The sequence below is a fragment of the Triticum dicoccoides genome, chromosome 4A (genome assembly GCF_002162155.2).
Source record: "Triticum dicoccoides isolate Atlit2015 ecotype Zavitan chromosome 4A, WEW_v2.0, whole genome shotgun sequence".
In the NCBI taxonomy this organism is placed as follows: domain Eukaryota; kingdom Viridiplantae; phylum Streptophyta; class Magnoliopsida; order Poales; family Poaceae; genus Triticum; species Triticum dicoccoides.
Window position 1 is genome coordinate 49,156,387 of NC_041386.1, and position 22,863 is coordinate 49,179,249.

General features: G+C 47.2%; 2 protein-coding genes across 2 annotated transcripts; one reads left to right on the plus strand and one right to left on the minus strand.

Annotated features, from left to right (window-relative positions):
• The first annotated feature begins 1,728 nt into the window (after nucleotides 1-1,728).
• LOC119284923 (ninja-family protein MODD-like) lies at nucleotides 1,729-9,205 on the plus strand. Its single transcript, XM_037564109.1, has 4 exons — nucleotides 1,729-2,167; nucleotides 2,297-2,863; nucleotides 7,863-8,162; nucleotides 8,548-9,205. Exons 1-4 carry the CDS (start codon nucleotides 1,921-1,923, stop codon nucleotides 8,967-8,969), a joined length of 1,536 nt encoding a protein of 511 aa, XP_037420006.1. The 5' UTR covers nucleotides 1,729-1,920; the 3' UTR covers nucleotides 8,970-9,205.
• A 778-nt stretch (nucleotides 9,206-9,983) lies between these two features.
• LOC119284924 (replication protein A 70 kDa DNA-binding subunit B-like) lies at nucleotides 9,984-13,597 on the minus strand. The gene is made up of 12 exons (XM_037564110.1): nucleotides 13,315-13,597; nucleotides 12,947-13,093; nucleotides 12,643-12,858; nucleotides 12,368-12,545; nucleotides 12,004-12,271; nucleotides 11,808-11,910; nucleotides 11,580-11,704; nucleotides 11,410-11,488; nucleotides 11,178-11,322; nucleotides 10,908-11,068; nucleotides 10,688-10,808; nucleotides 9,984-10,601 (listed from the first exon to the last, which is right to left on the minus strand). Exons 1-12 carry the CDS (start codon nucleotides 13,443-13,445, stop codon nucleotides 10,407-10,409), a joined length of 1,869 nt encoding a protein of 622 aa, XP_037420007.1. The 5' UTR covers nucleotides 13,446-13,597; the 3' UTR covers nucleotides 9,984-10,406.
• Nucleotides 13,598-22,863: the final 9,266 nt, after the last annotated feature.

Genomic DNA, 22,863 nt, shown 5'->3' on the forward strand with positions numbered 1-22,863 from the left:
GTCACGACACCCCAAGATTGCTTTCTGGAATAGTGGATGGCGCAGAGACAAGCCTTCCAAAAGAAGGAGAGGCGTGGGTTTGACACTTTGTTTATCTGTGCCACGTGGTCCATGTGGAAGCAGTGGAACGCCCGTGTCTTCAATCGGAGAGAACAACAGTTAGATGCGCAGGCCCTGACGAGTAGCATTCTTGAGGAGATTAAGGAATAGAAACTTGCTAGAGGCGGAGTAGGTGGTTTACAAAGATTCGTGAGAGTGTAGCTTATTCTCTTGTAATGGTGTGGGTGGGCTAATGGTGGTGTCCACATTACTATCGGCCTCTTGTAATCAAATTTTCTTCTTTCTATAAAAATATGGTACGCAATTTGCGTACTCTCGAAAAAAAGAACTAACCCACTCTAACCCTCCATGTTTGAATATTTTTGGTTATTTGAGCCTTTAATTAACCCAAACTAGCTCTAACCCCATGATCCAAACAGAGTTTTTGTCACTTCATTGGCACGATATATAGTCAACGTCAATGTCCATTAGGCGGTACCGAAAGTTGGTAGTCATGGACTCATGGTGTTGGTCAATGATGGCGCAATGAATACGTTAAACCTGAGTTGGTCCAGTCAACCGGCGTGAGATTTTCATCATAGTTACTTCACATATAGTCTTAGACACAAAATTCTACACTTTTTCAGAAAAAAAGATACCTAGGCCCTCGACAGCGTAGAATAGTTTCTCAAATTGAAAGTATATTTAATTCTAGCTAGAAGCACTTAAAGCTAGCCGGTTGTTTGAAACATAATTAGCGCCAGACTATCATTTGCTTAAGCCCAAGTTGCACATTATTTGAGGATAACCAACATTAGACTATAATTTGTGTAAGTCGGTGTCACTGGTCACTTTCCTTCCAACCCAATTATATATATCAAATATCTTTTGAGGCGGTGAAGATTCTTTGCCACTTGCATGGGCACCATATGCAGTCAGCATCAATGGTAGTATCAATTATGCGGTAAAGGAATACGATAGTTGTGATATCGGTCATCGATAGCAACAACGCATGTACCTCTCGCATGTTGGTTCTCGTTTTTTGCTCTTTAACCTTTTACGGTCAAACTCAAAAGTGGAGCTGGCCGGTAAAACTTCCTGTCGTAATCGAAGCCATTTGTCCAACACTTAGATACCCACTTGTTCGACAAGTGGATGCGTAGATCCATACTCTAAGCCCCTGCCGTGTAGCAGAATAGTTTCTCCGTCTGAAGATACGTGTTATTCTACTTGGAAGCATTAAAAAGTGGCCGAAAATAAGCTTTAGACCGAAAACGGCCGCCCTTTAAGGTCTTCTTTGGTTTGGAGGAATTTCATAGGAATTTTAAAGGATAGAATTTTTTCCTTTAGAGCTCTTTTGGTTCATAGGAATGGATTCCTATTTCTACATAGGATTGGTTTCTATCCTCCATATTTCATAGGAAAATAAAAATGAGCCTAGACTCAATGAAAAAAATTCTTTGATGTCAACCAAATGACATCTTGTTTCTTATTTCTACTCATAGAATTTGAGATATATGTCATCTCATTTCCTACCAGATTTCTATTTTTACGATAATTCTATTCTATGAACCAAATGAGGCATAAGCGGCTGGGCAGATGGATAGAGGTAGAGGTGGGTAGATAGGCAGGAGTACACGGCGAGTTGCATCGTCATCGCCCGTTGGTCGCGCACGCAGTTTCGCCGGAGACCGGGCCAAAAGGCCCCGCCCTCCGCCCGGTCGAGACTGAAGCGCAGAGGCGCCGCGCAGCCGCTCGCGCCCGTGACTCCACGTACGCCCCGCAGGCCACGCGCTCCGTCCGGCCTCCAGCCAGCGCGAGCGTTACCGCTCCGGCCTCGGCTCCGCCGCGAGCCACGCCACGCGTCCCCCCTGTCACGACATGTGTCCTGCCGGGCGGGCGGCGTGCCGTGTCCGCGCTCCCGAAACTGCCCCTCCCCCTCTCTCACTCCTCGAAAGCAAAAGGGCGGAGCGGGGGCCCCCGGGGACGAGCAAATTATTTTTGTTGCGAGGGCGCGTCTCCTTCCTCCTCTCCGTGCGAGGCAGCGGCGACGGCGAGCGGACCGGAACAGCACATCGCCGGCTCTACATCAATGGCGTCCACCTCCCTCCTCGGCTGCGCAGTTCTCGTAAGTCGCGTCGCGCCCCTCTCCTCGATCCTCCTCCTCCTATGCGCTCGCTTCTCTCTCGCTTCCTGTCTCATGAGCTGCTGACCTTAATTGCGCTTGGTTCCTGACTGTCCCTCCCCGCGGCGGCAGGCTCTTCTCTGACGAGCGCGGGAGCTTCCTCTGACCCGAGCAACGACACCGTGCGGGAGCTTCCTCTGTCCAGTGACCAGTTCCTGGCTTCGCCGGCGATGGAGGCCTACTCGAGGGACCTGCTGCGCGGCGTCGGCGGGGGAGGCGAGGCCGGTCGCGGCGAGGAGAAGCCGGGGCGCCTGGATTCGCAGACCGAGGAGGTCGAGCTTAGCCTCGGCCTGTCGCTCGGGGGCCGATTCGGGCAGGAGAGGAGGAGGGGCGAGGGGCTCGCCAGGTCCTCCTCCGTCGCCTGCATCCAGCAGGTGGCGCTGGCGCCGCCCGCGCTCCCCAGGACACACTCCCTGCCGCCTATGGCGGAGGCGGAGGCGGGGAACACCACCGCTTCCCCTAGGAGCGGCGCTGAGGTCCAGCCGCAGGGGAGTGGTGCCCCTCTGAACGGCGCCGTGGTGGAGCCCGCAGCTTTGCCACGGGCGAGCTTGAGCCCCCCGTCCACAGGCTCGTCGGACGGCGAAGGGAAGCTGCGGGCGAGCTTGAGCCCCCCGTCCACAGGCTCGTCGGCCGGCGACGGTGCGTCTTTTTTTTTCTGTCTTGATGTTTCCATGTGACGGTACTGATTTTGTATTAGTCATGTGGTAGTATTTTATTAGCTCAATTAATTCTCAAGCTCAGCAATGTGGTAGTACTAGTACTAACTTCATACATCTCATTTCCAAAAAAAATTAAAAAAATTGCACACATCTGGTAAATATATTGTGTTAGGTAGGTTCAACGGACATGATTGTTTTTATCTGGTACAAAGGACATGAATAGTTTCATTGTTTCTAAGAAAAATCTGTGAGCATAGATGCAATCATGCAATGCACATTAGGAAAGTGGAATTAGGCTTGCCATTTGCCAATTGCACCTGGCCGGTGAATAAAGTACACCAGTAGTATGGAGTAAAAGGCGCCCCTGTTTCTCTCTGGAGTATAGGTAGGCCGCTGGATCTTAGGTGGATTCGGCAAGCTAAGGTGATGTGTTACCATCTGTGTTTCCTTGTTGGCACCCGGGAATTGTCTTACAGCTCGGTTGGCTCGCTTATTTGACAACTTCTACATTAGTATAATGGAGCTGTCCTGTTTACAAGTATTTGTGAGCCAGGGTCTATTAGAACACTGCCATGATTTGTGTACCATTTTAGGAAGATGGGAAAGCAAGGCATAATCAGGGTGTGGGCTAGCTGCCTGGGCGGCCATCTCTAGCCTATTATAAGGATAGAAAGTACTAGGGCTGCCGAGACAAGCAATTATTAGCTCTCACTAGCTTGTGTGTGTTTTCTGCAAAGAGGCCAAAATCCATTTATTCAAGGCGACCAACCCTTACAGGACCATCCTTAGAGAAACAAAAAATTACACATGGCTCCTAGGGAAATTGACACCGTCCTCCTCCCGCACTCGCTAGAGGTGTAGTGTAAGCAAAGCTTCATACTGCACCTGGATCTCCGAAACACCGTTGGAGCCAAGGAATGTTGTTGATGTAGCGGCCAAGAAGTCGTCGGTGGAGCCAGAAGACGTCGACGAAAACATATCGCCACCTCGGAGAAGGCAGCAAAGAAGGTTGGACGACCAACCTAGATTTGGACAAACGGGTCTGGCAAAACCTAACCTCGTTAGTTCCCGGGTGAAGCCGAAGCTGGCCGAACTTCGACCATTTGGAGGAGGCAGTGGACCAAGAGACGAAGCGCATCGTCTTCTCTTGCAGAGGACGCCTTCGACGACCACCTGCAAAGCATGAAGACGGAACCAGATCCGCCGCACACCAGAAGAGCAACGACTAGACAATCCTCCATCCTCCTCTATGGCGCTAACGAGGCCGTCGCCAACAAGTTGGGGAAACCTTACTCTTCTACACGACGCTGTCGTCGTCACCACATCACCGTCGTCGGGGAACTAAACCCTAAGTACAGTGTCGTTGGGCAGACTAGGTCAAAATGCATGTCATTTGTTTGTATCTTGTGAAGCATGTGGCGCTTTGCAATATTTATTATTCGAAGGTGGTACATGAGTTATATGCCTTATTCAACATGACATTGTTGGATAAGGCAAAATGGCCCTCGACCTACACGAGTTTGGGATGTCATAGCCAACAATTAAAGTTGGACACTCGTCGAGGTTTGTCGCTGGTGAACAAGTCGAAGACATTGTCTATCCTAGTTCTGATGCTCGCCATTCTGGTGTAGTTTGTGACGCCAATGTGTTTGCTTACCTAGTGTAACATTTCACTCGTTTGAAGAGTGGCATCAAAGGCTTGCCATTTCATTGTATCTTGTGAAGCACATGATGACCATTCAAACATTTATCTGGATGTGGTGCATGATTTCGACTACTTACTCGGCATGATATTGTCGGACACGACATCAACACAAATTCAGGCGGCCATATTTGGCAATGGAAGTTCAAAGCACATCAAGGTCCATCCCTGAGGAATGAGTCGAACACCTTCGGTCATCCTAGTGCGTATGTCTGTTGTTCCAGCATACCTTGCGAGGCCAATGTGCTTGTTTATCTGGTGTAACATTTACTCATTTGGCAAAGTGGCATGAACGCTTGTCATTTCTCTATATCTTGTGAAGCATATGATCCTTGCTCAAACATCTCTTTGGAGGTACACGGTTCCTGTGCCTTATTCAGCATGATATTGTCGGATATGGCCAATAACGCTCAAATGCAACCCGACTTCGGGTGATCATATTCGGCAACAGAAGTTCTAAACCCATTGAGGTCTATACTGAGGAACAAGTCAGACACCATTGGCCATCCTAGTGCGGATGCTTGTCATTCTGGCAAACTTTATGATGGCGCTTTGCTTGTATACCTAGTGTAAAGTTTTACTCGTTTGGCGAAGTGGTACCAATGCTTCCCATTCCTCTGTATCTGTGAAGCGCATCATACTTGGCCAAACATTTTGTCGGAAGTGGTACACGGTTCTGATGCCTTATTCGGCATGATATTCTTAGACATGGGAAATAACACTCAAGTATGACACGAATTCTTCCGGGTTGGTACCTGGTTGTTGTGCCTTATTCGGCATGACATTGTTTGACATGACAAGTAACACTCAAGTATGACACAAATTTGGGTGCCATGTTTGGCAACCAATGTTGGAACCTGTCTAGGTCTATGGCTGAGGTACAAGTCAAACATCATCAACCATCCTAGTCTCGATGCTCGCCATTTCGGTGTACCTTGCATTGCCGATGTGTTTGCTTACCTAGTATAGCATTTTGCTCGTTTGGCGGAGTAGCATCAACTATTGCCATTTTGTTGTTTCTTGTGAAGCACATGAGATGGTCATATTCGACGACTCAAGTAGGAAATCCGTCGAAGTATGTTGTCGAGGAACAAGTTGGAAGCCTTGGCAATCCTAGTTCCGACGCTTGCCATTCCGATGTACCTTCCGATGTCATTGTGCTCGATTGGCAGGGTAGCATCAAATGTTGGCCATATCTTTGTATCTTACGAAGCACATGATAGCTGGTCAAACATTTATCTAAACTTGTTACATGATTTCGCTGCCTTGTTCAGCATGATATTGTTGGACACGGCATAAATAACACTCAAATCTCACAAATTTGGGCCCTCATGTTTGGCAACCAACGTCGGAACCTCGTCAAGGTCTATCGCTTAGGAACAACTCGAGCATCGCAATCATCGTAGTCGATTGCCATTTATGTGTATCTTATGATGCTGATGTGTTGTTTACCTACTCTAACGTTTACTCGGACGTGGTGCCGGATTTGACAATCGAAGTTTGGACACCTATCGAGGTCTATATCATCGAGGAACAAGTTGATCATTTTTGGGCATACTAGCTCCGAAGCTCGCTATTTCGTTATACCTTGCGATGCCCATATGATCGCTTATGAGTCTAACACTTACTAAGACACTTACCAAGACGTGGTAGAGGATCTTGATGCCTTATCCAGCATGACATTGTTGGACGTACAAAAACACTCAAATCCGACACTATACCTGGCCAAACCTTGAGCCGGGCCTAGCCAAGCCCGACGCAAAAAATCCAGGCCCGGCCCCGGCCTGGCCCGGCCATCGGGCCTGGTTTTTGGGCCCAAGCCCGGCCCGCACGCGTAAAGGCCGCCGGGCCCCTTCAGGAAATCGCAAAAACGAGGGGCCCGGGCCCAGCCCGGCCTTCGGGCTCAAAATCTAGGCCCGGGAGCAGCGTTGGGCTGGACCGGGCTGCCCATGGCCAGGACTATCCAACACAGATTCGGGGTGCAATACTCGACAACCGGAGCTACACACCCTAGAGGTCTATCGTCGAGGAAGAAGTCAAATGTCGTCGGCCTCATAGTTCTGGCTCGATATTCTGTTGTACGTTATGTGCTCACTTACCTATTGTAAAACATTGACTCAAACGCAATATTGGATGTTAGCCGGGGGTTCTCCTCCTTTTTGGAAGAAAAAAAAACACAATATCGGATTTTGGTGCCTCAACATGGGTTTGGGTGTGTTTACTTGGCAACCAAAGTTTGGCAAGGATGTCCCAGCAACGCTGGAGATGTTTGTTGCACGGTAGTACCATGATTATTTGGTGCACCAAGGATGCCATATCAAACATGTTTTACAGTGTGAAGCCTACGTGCTCGCTTAGCTAGTCTAATATTTACTTGGATCTGGTACCAGATGGTGCCCGAATTTGGTATGGCAAGTAGCATTCGAATCAACATGGATTCGGCGATCGAAGTTGACGCGGATGTCCGAGCAACACTAGAAATACCCATTGTACACCAAGGAAGCCATTTCCGGCATGGATTTCGGCAGCCCCATCACGACCACCACTTGTCATCAGCAAGAGACATCACACACGATTGCTTGCCGGAGTGCAAGTGGGCAAACAACCCTCCACCTTATCCGCGACCAGATCCCCCCAAAACATGCTTCCATATGGTGCACATTTTCCCCTTTGTTTCATTGCCTTCATTATTTACGTCTGCATGATTCATTTTTGGGCTAAATAACCATTTTGCCTCAAGATTAATTAGATATACTTTCAAAAGGGTCTACTGGAGCAGATATATTAATATTATGCCGAACATGTGGTTATTTCTTAAAAAGTTGGTTCCATTGATACAGGGAAAGTTTTGAACCAACCAACCACATCATGATTGATGAAAGTGGGGTCTTATTCTTGTATGCCAAAGTTATTTCATATAGAAAAAGGTTTCCTGTACCGATACCAGTATGCATTTTCATTGGGAGTCTGCTGGTTTCTCGTTGTTCCTCTTAAGTTACTTGTTGAAGCATGCCAATATAGTGCACTGGGGCATTAGGGTCATTTCCCCATCTATTTATGTAAGATGTCAATTATACATTGGTCCAGTCAAGAACTTTAGCATAGCCTGAAATGACCATCAATACTATCTAGTGTTTTCTTTCTTTTTTGTAAAGGGTGTGTTTGTAAGGACATGTGATACTTAATATATGTAAGGAGGGAGTACTAGTTTAAGCGAGCATGCATTACTTCGAGGATGGTCTGACAATATATTTTCATTGTGCATGGAATACTGCAGGTATCCTCACGAGGACAAGTTCACTCCCTGCTGGCATCGAGGATGGGTGGAGGAAGAGGAAGCTAGCAGAAACTCTGAACAAACTCGAGATGAAGAGGAGGATTGAGAGGATGAACTCTTCCAACGTTTCTGTAGGGGAAGTTGGAGAGAACGCAGATGAGATGAGTGAGCAGGCAGGAGGAAAGCAAAAAGCACAGAGAATGAACCATAGCAATGTGAGGCGTCGCTTGAGTGGGCTTCCTCCACCGTATCAGCCTCCAGCTGCATCACAAGGTCCGAAAAGGAATTCCGCTTTGAAAGGTAAAGTGATTTGCTAACCAACATATGTAAAGTAATTCAGCTGCATCACAAGGTACTTGGCTTTGCCGTCTGAACTACCAAGCCAAGCAACATACACCCACCAAATTAAATTGTGGCTTGGATTCATTCTGCCCTCTGGACCAAAACCGTGCAGTTACAGTATTTGTCCTATTGAACATGTCCTTGAACAGGAACTGCAAGGATACCAATAATTGACTGTGTTAACCAACCCTCGTTGTAAAGCAACTACTGATAGATCCGGACTGTTCTATACAAGCTGTTGTTTAGTAATTAGTAGCAGTTGGTTCTTATTTCAATGTTGCTACCTCCTATCAGATTTGCTTCTGCTGATCACCAAGGTATATGTTGGTGTGTAATCTTGCAGGAACTCCTGGCGCTCTAGAGCGGAGCCTGTCATCGGCTGTTCTGCCCTCGTCTGAGGGTGCAAACAGCGGCGCCGTGACAACCCCTTCATCTTCAGCATTGGCGGTGAGAGCAGCAGCCCCTGGCATCTCCACAGGGGAGCAGCGGGATGGTTCAGAAAGGCCGGCGGCGAGAGCTACTAGGACCAGGAGCGTGGCAGACATGGTGCGGAAGATGCCAGTGGTGTACACCAGCGGGCTCCCCAACGGCGAGAGGATCGACGGCTTCCTGTACCAGTACAGCAGAGCTGAGGAGGTGAGGATTGTGTGTGTGTGCCATGGTAGCTTCCTGACTCCGGCGGAGTTTGTGGCGCATGCCGGAGGCGGCGAAGTCGCCCACCCGATGAGGCACATCGTCGTCAACCCCCCGTCGTCTTCGCTCTAGACCGGCGCGCGCGCGCATGCGGGTCGCGCAAGTGCTCCGCGTGTGGCCTCAGCAGCCCTAAGCTTAGCTTGGAACTAGAAATCTCATCGTGAGATTGCATTTTATGTTTTACAGACTGCACATTACAGTACTTACTTATTATCCTGAACTGGAGACATGGTGGGAGATTTGCTCCTACAGACAACTAAATAGCAAACATATGACAGATTGAACATTACTCGTTGTTCTGGTGATCATCACTTGTTTCCTACTGTTATTGTTGTCGTTGTCGTCATTGTCTTAGGACCAAAGGGTCTGCAGCCATGGTCTTGTAGATACAGTGGCAGCTTGTTGGTGGCAACCAGCCTGCTGGAGCAAATTTTATGAACCAGCGACTGGTCAGTTGTTGGTGGCTTCTCAAAGCTACCAGCAACCAGTCACTAGTGATGGAGCACCAGTTTCATGGAGTCAGTGGCGAACCATGTACCTGACACCCTAGAACTGATGCAACATCTTCATCACATCTTCAGAGTCGGTGGCTTTAGAGTACTTTGTTAGCCTGGTCACCATTCATGATGGCTACTGATCTTAGTGGCTGGCTTCTCACATCTCCCAGCAACCAGTCACTTTTGATGGAACCTGTTTCATCTTCAAGTCAGTAGCTTACCATTTACATGACACCCAGTCAGAAGTGAAACATCTTAGTCGCACCTTCTGTACATTGTTACTGAGTTGGCTTCAAGGCTTGTTCAGTTTAGAGAGGATTGAGGGGGTTAACCCCTACTAAGTCAAAAAATCCTCCCCCAAACCTCCCAGCAACCAACTTACTCAATCCACTTTCAACCCGACAAGCCCAGCAGGCAGCAGGGCAAGACTGAGACTACCTTGCGCTGCTCAAACCTAGTACTTTTTGTCAGCCAACAGATTTGGTGAAAGTGATGCTCAAACCTAGATAGGTGGATTCACAACGTTATACACCTATGCTTACGCCACTCAAAAGTCAAAACACAGGAGAAAACATTCCCGGGACACAGGTAAAGAATAGTGCAGCGATTCTTGCATACTAAGCCACGAGGAGCACTTGCTCAGAGCATGTTTAACATCAGCTAGCAGTGGGTCTGCATACAACCTTGTCATATGCAGAAGGAATTTGCAGATCAAACAGAAGAATACCCCGATGTCCTCCAAATCAAACATCTACATATATAACACAGGAGCAAAAGCGTTTTTAAGTTACCACTACATTTGAGGAGCGACATAGCAGAAAGACACGGCTGAAGCAGCACTACACTTCAGGAAACTTGGGGCCAAAACATGGCTTCATCCTTAGCAAGCGGTGAGCTTGGATATCTATCTCCTCAAGGGGAGCAGGCATACTCTTGCATCTTCTCCCAGCAGGCGGCAGTGAGCTTGGAAATCTCCTCGAGGGGAGCAGGCATACTCCTCTTGCATCTTCTTCTAGCTGGAGGTGAGCTTGGCAATCTCCTCAAGCTGGTACCTTGCTTCAGCAGAGTAGTCGACCGGCGACTCACTCCTCACGGTGATCCTCTGCCTCTTCTCACCCATGTACTCGTTCTGCACCACGCTGACACGGAACAGGTGGGGAATCCAGGTGGCTTCCTTCAGCTTGAGCTGGAACAGGTCATCACCCTCCTGCAAACAGAATTTGACAGTCTTAGACACAGATTACAGAGCAAGCAACATATCTGCATTCCAAATGGCAAGGCACGAGTTTTTACCTCTTTCCTGATCCGATCAAGCTCATCTGCGCTGCAGCCAACAATTCTCTCTGCTTGGTCATTGAAAAGAGACAGCCAGGCCTCGCCAGTGGGATCAGAGACCTTGATCACCATGATGTACCTGAAGAGCCACGGTGAACAAGACACGTTTAGCATTGGTGTTTCATGGATCGTTAAATGGCAGTAGCATGTATTTACTGCAACTGAGTAGGACTGTTACCTCAATGAGCACTGCTCATAGTTCTTCTGGCACCCTTCACACCAGAATCCTGATCCAAGCGCCTCAGTCACCTTCTTGTTGCAGGTGGTGCAAGCACGGTACCACATGGTCTGGTCAGGCTTAATGTTGCTTATGTTGGCATACAGGCTGAAGAAAACAGGCTGCAAAACAAATCAGGTCAGATTACTTCAGGCAACTGCCAAGTGTGCACCCATGAATTATTCAGGTTCAGATGCACCATGTACTGTTAACAAACGTTCAATATTTTACCTTGTCCTGGCCCAAGTTAGGGTCACTTGTGATGTGAGACAGAAAAACTCTGTCAGAGTACATTGATCTCAAGCCACCAGCGTTGGATGCACCCATTCCAGCACCAACTGATGCCAAGGTAGTACCCTTGCCTTCAGATTCATACCTATTCAGCAAATAATGTGGTCATGATCTATAACAGAAAAACTTAAGAGCTAATCAAAAGAAGCATGGTTTAGCATCAGGGCCTTACCAAGCTTTAAGCTTCTCAGCCTCAGGCAACTCTGGGTTAATCACAAGTGTGCTTTTGCCTACTGTAGAAACAGACACACCTGGTAGAGAAATTCAGTAACAAGCTGTTAGCACAAATAAAATCAAATTGTTATCCAGAAAAGAATTTGTGGAAGGGTGCCAAGAGCTTACCTTGAAAGTCAGATACTTTCAGGCTCTTCACTGCAATGATAGGTGCAGAGTCAACCATGTCCAAGAGTTCCTCACCAACAGTGGTGGCAAGATCATTCCAAAGAGAAATGGTGACAGTTTTGTTCCTACAATCAAATTAGCTGTACATCAGAACATGCACCACCTTTCAAGCTATCAATATCACATACACCACATGTTAGGATATCAACAAGTAAAGCTGATGCTTACGAGTCATCTGCAACAACAATGTCACGCTTTGGGATTGACTCATTGTCAATCTTTCTTCTGATGCTCAGGGTAGGTGATACACTCTGAACAACACCAATGATATCTACAGATAATAGATGGAACAGAGTAAAATTAGTCACACTGAACGCATCAAGTTGCTAATATAGCTCACTGAAATTAAGCAATTCGGCCTCACCTACTAACTCCCTGCCACCAACATATGGCCCCAGCATATCAATCTTGACAAAGTTGTATTGCACTGGTGGAATGAAAGATTCCCCCTCAGCCTCTTCAACAACAGCAGTCTCATTCAGGGTCATCTCATAGTCATTCTGGACTGTCTTGAACTGCTTGTTCGCGATTCTGAGTGAACCCTTGGAGATGTAGTAGACCTTCCCCAACTCAAACACAGGATAGAACTTCTTTGCAGCCTCATTGAACATGGTGGCCTGGATCTGGGTGCCCTGTATTACACAGATCAAGCAAAATCAGCCTACAGTTGCAACTTGGTTCGGCAAATACATCTATGAAAGCGTTTGACATTTGTCAGGGGAACTTACATCCTCGTCAGTGAGCTCTACGTTGAAGACATGGCCTTCTCCACGGGCATTCCTGTATGACCTGAGGTTGCCCTTGCTTGTGACCCGCACCTTGATGACCCAGTTGCCCTGGTAGGGATTGAGGGAGATCAGAGGATGCACCCGCCTCGTCATGGCCAAGCGAGCAGCGGGAGCAGCACTGCAGACACAGAAGTGACAGAAGTGAGCAGAAATTCTTCACAAATTTCATCAGCAGAACATTACAGCAAGGACGCGGCTATGCAAGAAGAGCTTACTTTCCGCGCTGCTCGCTAACAATCTGGGACGCGGACTTCACGTCGTGCCTTGGCTTCAGCATAATCGTAGCCGGGGCGGCGCCAATGGGCTTGGAGAGACCCGCAGCCTCCTCCTTGGGCTTCATGAGAACCGATGGCTCTTCTATCTTGACCTCGCTCTTGATCTCGGCGTCAAGAGCCTGGGACACGACCTCGCACTTGGTGATGATCACCATCCTGCCGTACGCCGTACAAAGCGCAGTGTTCACTGAAGGATGAAACGGATCTGTAAGAACGGCGGGACGGGAGCGGGGATTGTACTTACTTGTCCGTCTTTTGTGGGATGTCGTTGCATGTGTAGTTGAGGATGCGGACGAGGCCGAGGTTCTGGAGCTTGCCGGAGTGGACCTCCGACGCGAAGTGGGTGGAGAGGATCGCCTTGACCTTCGCCTCCCCGTCGCTGGCCATGAAACTGCAAGGCAACAAGAACAGTCCGTCAGGGCCACATCTCATACAGGGGGAAATCGGCGCAAGGAAGAACAGATCTGTGCCGGTACGGGGCAAATGGAGAGATCTAACAGATTCTGAAGACCAAACGAGCGATTCCGCGGTGGGCGCAGAAGGGGCAGATAGATCCGGCGAGACGCTACGCGGGAGGGGGGAGGGGGCGATAGAAGGAGGGAGAGCACTCACGTGAAGCGGGAGCCGATGGGTTTGAGGTCGAGGACCTGCACGACGATCTCCGGCACGTCGTCGGGCGACTCCGGCGTGGGGTTGGCGAGGATGAGGGCCACGGCGCTCGGCGTCACCGACTTGGCGTCCATGCCTCTCGTCTCCGGCGGGGTTCGCGTGTCTTCCGGAAGAAGATTTCGTGGGCGGTGGAGGTGGTGGGCGTCGGCGTCGGCGGCGGCGGAGATGGCTTGGAGTTGGGAGAGGGGATGGGATCTGCGCGCTTGTTATAAGGTGCTTTTGAGGGGGAAATTGGCGGGCGCGGGCGGGGGCGGGGTTGAGGCTCCTGAGAATTGCCGCGGGTTTCTGCGAACGGCGGGAGGCGCGTGGATAGTTTTCTTTCTTTTGGCTCCGTTTTGGTGGCTCTGGCGGGAGAAATTTGGGGGGAGTTTTCGCGCCAGAAGCGAGCGAGCGAGCGGGGGGTTAGAAGCCGCTAGCGGTGTGGTGGTACCGCTTTCTCGGCCCAACTGGGTCGAGAGGAGGGCTTTGGGGCCCAGCATCCACACGTGATTCCTTTTTTGAATTCGGAAGTGTGTGCGAGACGATTGAGGGGGGAAATACTGTGTGCACCTGGCCGTGGGAAGAGGATATACTGACTTTGGGAGCGGAAACACTTTTTTTACGGTACCGTGAGCCTCCGGCGAAACAGATCCCGCAAATGTTTTGCGGGATAAGTTTACGGGATTTGTTCCGCGTCGAAGGGCTCGCGGTACCACAAATTTTACATAGCTTCCTAAATTAGAGGTTTCAACATAGAAATCGGATGGGATCATAATATAAATTAAATATATGAATATAAATGGTTGAAAAAGCAATTCAGAATACAACGACCGTTTTCATTGCAATAAATGTTCAAATTCGAATAGTTATTACAATACCAAATTGTCTAAATCCCACACAAATACATATGAATAAAAATGGGAATCTATCTCCCCACATAGAGTTGTCAATGATGCTCGATAAGATCATGCTTGAGTTGGTTGTGTGAATCACGATTCCCGATCTTTCGGTAGGTCTTAAGAAATGCAGTGATTTCATCTACGTCTCTGCCAGGTTTCACATGGCTACCAACATTGTCATAATTGTACAAGTCCAAATCCCTCTCATCCTCGACGATCATGTTGTGTACAATTACACAAGCAGTTATGATGTTTCTGATAAAAAAATTATCCCAGAAGCAAGCAGGACCTCGAGCAATGGCCACGAGCTTGCAAGACGCCAAATGCCCTCTCAATATCCTCTCGGCAAGGTTCTTGCTTCGGCAAAAAAATTGTGTTTCTTGATTTGGGTTCACTAATGGTCTTCACGAATGTTGATTAGGAAGGATAAATACCGTCGCTACAATAGTACCCCATGTTATACTCATGGAAATTGACGGTGTAGTTGCAAGTCGGAGCTTTGACACTAGCTAGCTGAGCAAATAGATGAGATTGTTGCAGGACATTGATATCATTAAGAGACCCCGACAAACCAAAGAAACAATTCCAAATCCATAAATCATGTGAAGCCACGGCTTCAAGCACAATGGTGGGTTTTCGTTTGTGGCTTGTGTATTGCCCTGCCCAAGCCACCCGGTAGTTCTTCTGCCTCCAATGCATGCAATCAATACTACCTAGCATGCCCGACCATCCCCTTTCTTCGTTCATTGCCATGTTTCTTTTTGTGTCTTCTTCGTTTGGAGCATGAAGGTACTCCGGGCCACAAACCCGGATCATCGTCTTGGCAAAGACATAGACGCATTTGATGGTGGTATATTCTCCAGTGCGAAGATATTCATCCGCGTAGTCGATGGGAACACCATATGCAATCACTCATCATCGCCGATATTTTTTGATATGCACTAAAGCCAATCAAAACGGTGGCATTCCTATGCCGAGTGAAGAAACAACAATTTTGCTAGCAAGCTTCAACGATGTGGAGGAAAAGTGACATACGCATTCGATGTCGCCTATGAAAGAGGTGAGATGAATATGTCGGTACCTCGGTGAAGTAGTCCTTCATGGGCATCTTGTCGCTGAGACCTTGGTTGTGGGGAATGCATAGCGGCCAACCATGGATCGCGCCGCTTTTTCTTCGACCCTGCCTCAAATTCCTCCACGAGGTGCAACAACACTAGGTTGTCAACATCGTCGTTGAGGATCATCTCTTCCGTGTCTGAATCATCGGTCAAAGATGACAAGGACGAACTCCAACCCATCTACAAAATGCAACACGATATGCCCATGAATTTCACCTGAACCTACTCCGGGCCAAATCGAGCAGAAACACGTGGGTGTTGGACATATCTCGCCCGACACCGGCTGAAGCAAAGCCACGCCGCCCCTTTCTTCTCCCCCACAGGCCAAAGCAAAGCCACGTTGTGCCGCCCTTTCTTCTCCCCTCCGGCAGAAGCAAAGTCGCGCTGCCCCCTTCCTCCAATGCGCGCGGGCGAGCCCCATTGATTACGAGGCTCATCGACGCCAGAACCAACTGGATCCACATGCTACAAGGCCACGTGCCAAGCCTCGAGGCAGATCCATGGCGTCGGCCGTGAGCCTAGACACAAATGGGCACCCCTGCGCTAAAACTTGGTGGAATGGACGCGGTGTGGGGTGGCGGAGCTTTCGGGCGGTGCGGGGGCAGCAAGAACGGGTCGGGATGTGCGGCGACGGGTAGTGGAGGCGTGAACGGAAGCGGTCGGAAATGCGTTCGTGGCAAAGGAAAGGGGAGGCCGCAAAATCAAGTGAAATCCCATAGATATCAAGGGAATGAGCTAGTGGATTCCGGATCCCACAAAAAAAATCCGGACAGCCGATACTGAGGGATCTATTCGGGTTGGGCGAACCCCTCTGACCCGCAAACCGACGGTTATTTTGCCAGATGGCATGGTTGAGGGATTTGCTAGAGATGTTGTTAGGGCATCTCCAAGGCGGACCCTCTAACCTCCACTATATATCCGGACCACAGTGTTTGAACCACTTTTGTCATCCAATGGGGACCTGCATATGTCAATTTAGCAACCCAGATGTACGGATTCCAGTATCCAAGAGACAAACAGGGGGAGGGGTGCCGGAGTCTAGACATGCACTTGACCAATCACTTGCACGGTCCCCCTCTTATCTCTCTCCTCCCAAGAGCACATGCATAGTCCCATCTTCCCTCTCTCCTCCCAACCGGACACAAACTCACAAATATCCCCACCACATGCATGGCCCCACATACCTTTTCTCCTCCCAATTGGATACTTTGTAATTAGCATTGGATGGCTCACTCCCGGATCATGTCGCAGACCATGTTCGTACACAAAATTAGACATATACTGGAGAGATTAATGGGCCAGCCTTGAAGATGCCCTTAGTCCATCAAAGTTAGAAAAAAAATAAACTCATATATTAGCTTCGGATTCAAATCAGTCCATGATAGCAAAATCAACCATGCTAGCAGCACATGTGGCATCCGTGAGAAGTCGAAAGGGCTTTTGAATAAAACTAGGTTGCAAACCTTTTGCATATACCACCATGGATTCCCCCTCTCTCTCTCTCTCTTGGTCTATTATAACGGTTCGATCGCTTGCATCCTCCTTTGGGCCGACCAAATGCTACTATGTGACCGGGTAGTTACAAAGGTAGGTTTCGGGCTTGTCCAGACCCATGCTGCGAGACATGGGCGAGCAAGATGGGATTTTGCCCCTCCGATCAGGAGAGATACTATGGGCCCCTCATGTGATCCGACCAAGATAAGCATGGCCATGCGACAAGGATTATGAGATAATCCGGTTAGTGGTTGGCATCACTGGAACGAGAAAGAGGTTAGGCTAGCACAAGGATGACAGACTCGCCTTGAGCCTGACAACGTACATCGTATGGCAAAGGGGAGTGTGACATGTTGTACATGTTCACCAACCGGCCTCATTGTGAACTTGGTGATTGACACCCCTTGCTAGAGGCCGCTACCAACCGAGCAGGTCAGAAGTAATCCGATCTGCGAGCAAGCTGACTTGAACCGAAGGGCTCGCGCGCTTAAGGGAAGGAACCTGTGTGGCTGGATATGACTCCACGATTGATATATGATCTTACTCCGACCCAGATCCAGACCAAACAGACTTTGGGCTTTAGGATTCGTGCGAGGCACAGGTGTTGATGAGCGCGCGATGCCGATATATAGTGGAGGTGCGACACACTCATTCGGTTGATCGCTTCGGTGCCGTCACTAGGGTTTTGCATGTGTTGCAACTTGCAACTAGCCACCTCCACTCGCCGCTGGTTGTGTAATCAGACCTAGCAGTCCGTGATGGCTCATGTCCGCGTCAGTATTTCCTCGAAGAGGAAGGGATGATGCAGCACAGCTTCGGTAGGTATTTCCCTCAGTGATGAAACCAAGGTTATCGAACCAGTAGGAGAACCAAGCAACACTATGTAAATGATACCTGCACACAAAGAACAAATACTTGCAACCAGGCGCGTAAGAGGGGTTGTCAATCCCTCTCGGGTAAAGGATAGATTGATTTGTAGTAGATTGGATAAATAGATCTCGCAAAAACACGAAATAAAATAAATAACAAAAAAATGCAGCAAGGTATTTTTTGGGTTTTTGGAATAATAGATCTAAAAGAAAAAGCAAATAAAAAAAGATCTCGAAGCAAATATGGTAAATAATAGATCCGGGGGCCGTAGATTTCACTAGTGGCTTCTCTCGAGAAAAATAGCATACGGTGGGTAAATAAATTACTGTTGGGCAATTGATAGAACTTCAAATAACCAGGACAATATCCAGACAATGATCATTATATAGGCATCACGTCCAAGATTAGTAGATCGACTCTTGCCTGCATCTACTACTATTACTCCACACATCGACTATTATCCAGCATGCATCTAGTGTATTAAGTTCATGAAAAAAATAGAGTAATGCAACAAGAATGATGACATGATGTAGACAAGATCTATTCATGTAGGAATAGACCCCATCTTGTTACCTTAATGGCAACGATCAATATGTGTCTTGCTGCCCCTTCTGTCACTAGGAAAGAACACTACACGACCGAACCCATCACAAAGCACCTCTTCCCATGGCAAGAAAAAATGATCTAGTCGGCCTAACTAAACCAAAGATTCAAAGAACAAATACGAGGCTCTAAGTAATTATGCATATAAGAGATCAAAACTCAAATAACTTTCATGGATAAAATAGATCTGATCATAAACTCAAAATTCATCGGATCCCAACAAACATATCGCAAAAAGAGTTACATCAAATAGATCTCCAAGAGACCATTGTATTGAGAATCAAGAGAGAGAGAGAGAAAGGAAGCCATCTAGCTACCAACTACGGACCCGTAGGTCTATAATGAACTACTCACGCATCATCGGAGAGGCACCAATGAGGATGATGAACCCCTCCATAATGGTGTCTAGATTGGATCAGGTGGTTCTGGAACTTGTAGCGGCTGGAATTGTGTTTCGTCGACTCCTCTAGGATTTTTGGATTTTCAGGGTATTTATATAGCAAAGAGGCGGTGCAGGAGGCGACCGAGGTGGGCACAACCCACCCAGGTGCGCCTGGGCCCCCAAGCACGCCTAGGTGGGTGGTGCTCCCCTCGGAGCCCCCCTCTGGTACTTCTTTGGCCCAACGTGTGTCTTCTGGTCCAGAAAAAATCTCCAAAAAGTTTTGCTGCATTTGGACTCTGTTCGGTATTGATTTTCTATGAAGTAAAAAACAAGCAAAAAGAGCAACTGCACCGAGCACTATGTCAATAGGTTAGTCCCAAAAAATAATATATAGTTGCTATAAAATGATTGTAAAACATCCAAGAATGATAATATAACAACATGGAACAATAAAAAATTATACGTTGGAGACGTATCAGCATCCCCAAGCTTAATTCATGCTCGTCCTCGAGTAGATAACTGATAAAAACAGAATTTTTGATGTGGAATGTTGCCTAACATGTTCATCACATATTCTTTTCTTTTGTAGCATGGACATATGGACTTTTATATGGTTCAAAGCAATAGTCTAGTTTTGACATGAAGATTTCAATACTCAAGCATATCAATAAGCAACCATGTCTTTCAAAATATCAACACTAAAGCAAGTTATCCCTAGCCCATCATGCTCAATCATTGATCCATTCATGAAATGCACTCGCATATTATCCACACCCAATGCTCAAGTACGATCATAGTGCCCCTTAGTTGGTGCTTTATAAGAGAAGATGGAGACTCAAATAAAAAAATGCATAAAGTAAAAAAGAAAGGCCCTTCGCAGAGGGAAGTGGGGATTTGTAGAGATGCTAGAGCTCGAAGCAAAAAAATAAAGATACAAATTTTGGGTGGCATGCTTTTCCTATCAATGGAAACGATCAAGTAACTCCCAATACTTTCCATGTTAGATATATCATAGGCGGTTCCCAAACAGAAAATAAAGTTTATTACTTTTTCCATCATACTTTCACATTCCACGGCTAGTTGTATCCACGGATGTCGTCCATACCAACACTTTCCAAGAAATTTATTATTTGACAACATAAAGTAAATTCATTTTTCATTTAGGGACTGGGCATCCCTAATACCCGTGTCGTACTCTCGTGCAGTGATAAGTGAATAAATAGTCATATTAAGAATAACACATCTAGCGTGGAAAAATATCAGCCACCCACTACCGTTTCATGAGCGGTACGAGCACACAAAAATAAATTTATTTTGAAATTTAGAGATGGCACATACAAATTTGCTTAGAATGGAATGTGAATACCGCATATAGGTAGGTATGGTGGACCCATATGGCAAAACTGGGTTTACGGATTTTGGATGCACAAGTAGTATTTCTACTTAGTACAAGTGAAGGATAGCAAAAATATTGAGAAGCATCCAAGCAAGAAACGAAAAATCACATAAGCGAGCATTACGCATAACTAACACCGAATAATGCACCACAAGTAGGATGTAATTTCATTGCATAACTATTGACTTTTGTGTTTGCATAGGGAATCACAAACCTTAACACAAATATTCTTACTAAAGCATAATTACTTACCAACATGGCTCACATATCACTATCATCATATCGCAGAACTATTACAAGGAATCAAGTTTATTTTGTCCAATGATCTTCATGAAAGTTTTTATTATATCCCTCTTGAATATCTATCACTTTGGGACTAATTTTCATATGTTGCTTTCGATAGCTCAAACAAATTTAAGTGAAGAACATGAGCATAAAATTTTCTTCTCTCAAAATAATTTAAGTGAAGCATGAGAGAATCTATAAAGAAAATTCTAACTCTAAAATAAATATAAGTGAAGCATGAGAGCATTTCTTCAAAAATATTAAAGCACACCGTGCTCAAAAAGATATAAGTGAAGCACTGGAGCAATTCCATAGCTTAAAAAAATTAAATGAAGCACATAGAGCAATTCTAACAAATCATAGAATAATTTTGGTTCTCTCAAATAGGTGTGTCCAGCAAGGATAGATGACACAAACTAAAAATCAAAACAAGCGAAGACTCATATAATACAAGACGCTCCAAGCAAAACTCATGATACGTGACGAATAAATATATAGCTCCAAGTAAAATACCTATTGTCGTTAGAAGAAAGAGGGGATGCCATTGATGTCTGCTTGAACTACGTCGGTATTTCCCCAAAGAGGAAGGGCTGATGCAGCACAACAATGGGAGGTATTTCCCCCAGTGATGAGACCAAGGTTATCGAACCAGTAGGAGAACCATGCAACACTATGTGAACGACACCTGCACACAAATAACAAATACTCGCAACCCGGCGTATTAAAGGGGTTGTCAATCCCTTTCGGGCAACGGCGCCATAAATTGGCAAGTGGACGGGGTAAAAATATGATAGATTGGATAAACAGATCTCGCCGTAGGTTTCACTAGTGGCTTCTCTCGAGAAAAATAGCAAACGGCGGGTAAACAAATTACGGTCGGGCAATTGATAGAACTTCAAATAATCATGACGTTATCTAGGCAGTGATCATTATATAGGCATCACGTCCAAGATTAGTAGACCGACTCTTGCTTGCATCTACTACTATTACTCCACACATCGACCGCTATCCAACATGCATCTAGTGTATTAAATTCACGGAGAAATGGAGTAATGTAATAAGAACGATGACATGATGTAGACAATATCTATTTATCTAGAAATAGACCCCATCTTATTATCCTTAATAGCAACGATACATACGTGTCGGTTCCCCTTCTATCACTAGGATCAAGCACCGTAAGATCAAACCCATAACAAAGGACCTCTTCCCATTGCAAGATAAATAGATCAAGTTGGCCAAACAAAACCCAAATATCGAAGAAGAAATATGAGGTTATAAGCAATCATGCATATAAGAGATCAAAGAAGACTCAAATAACTTTCATGGATAAAAAGATAGATCTGATCATAAACTCAAAGTTCATCGGATCCCAACAAACGCACCACAGAAAGAGTTACATCATATGGATCTCCAAGAGACCATTGTATTGAGAATCAAGAGAGAGAGAGAGAGAGGGGGGGGAGAGAGGGAGAGGAAGCCATCTAGCTACTAACTACGGACCCGAAGGTGTACAAAAGACTACTCACACATCATCGAAGAGGCACCAATGGACATGATGAACCCCTCCTTGATGGTGTCTAGATTGGATCCGGTGGTTCTGGAACTTGCGGCGGCTGGAATTGATTTTTGTTGAGTCTCCTAGGGTTTCTAGAATATTGGGGTATTTATAGAGCAAAGAGGCGGTGCAAGAGACCATCGAGGTGGGCACAACCCACCTGGGCGCGCCCTGGTGGGTTGTGCCTGTTGGGGAACGTAGCATGAAATTTCAAAAAAAATCCTACGATCATGCAAGATCTATCTAGGAAAGTGTGTCCACATATCCTCGTAGACCGAAAGCGGAAGCGTTAGGTTAATGTGGTTGATGTAGTCGAAAGTCTTCGCGATCCAACCGATCTAGTACCGAACGCACGACACCTCCGAGTTCAGCACACGTTCAGCTCGATGATGTCCTTCGAACTCTTGATCCAGTAGAGGGTCGAGGGAGAGTTTCGTCAACACGATGGCGTGGTGACGGTGATGGTGATGTGATCCACTCAGGGCTTCGCCTAAGCACTACGACTCTATGACTGGAGGAGTAAACTGTGGAGGGGGCACCGCACACGGCTAAGAGAACAATTGATGTGCTATGGGGTACCCCTGCCCCCGTATATAAAGGAGGGGAGGAGGAGGCCCGCCACCAAGGGGGCGCGCCAAGGGGGGGGTCCTACTAGGACTCCACTCCCAGTAGGATTCGCCCCCCTCTTTTTTCCTTTCTCATCGGAGGGGAAAAGGAAGGAGAGGGAGAGGGAAAGGGGGCCGCGCCCCCTCCTCCTTGTCCTATTCGGACTCCCTTGGAGTGGGGCGTGCACCACCCCTTGCGGGCTCCTCTCTCTCTCCACTAAGGCCCATGTAGGCCCAATACTTCCCCGGGGGGTTCCGGTAACCCCCCGGTACTCCAAAATATACCCGAACCTTTCCGAAACC

Coding starts and splice junctions, on each gene's coding strand:
- LOC119284923 (XM_037564109.1), top strand. CDS start 1,921: ATGTGTCCTGCCGGGCGGGCGGCGTGCCGTGTCCGCGCTCCCGAAACT. Junction 2,168..2,296: donor TCCTCGGCTGCGCAGTTCTC/GTAAGTCGCGTC, acceptor CCGCGGCGGCAG/GCTCTTCTCTGACGAGCGCG. Junction 8,163..8,547: donor AAGGAATTCCGCTTTGAAAG/GTAAAGTGATTT, acceptor GTAATCTTGCAG/GAACTCCTGGCGCTCTAGAG.
- LOC119284924 (XM_037564110.1), bottom strand. CDS start 13,445: ATGGACGCCAAGTCGGTGACGCCGAGCGCCGTGGCCCTCATCCTCGCC. Junction 13,094..13,314: donor CCCATCGGCTCCCGCTTCAC/GTGAGTGCTCTC, acceptor GTTGCCTTGCAG/TTTCATGGCCAGCGACGGGG. Junction 11,911..12,003: donor TGGTGGCAGGGAGTTAGTAG/GTGAGGCCGAAT, acceptor TATTATCTGTAG/ATATCATTGGTGTTGTTCAG.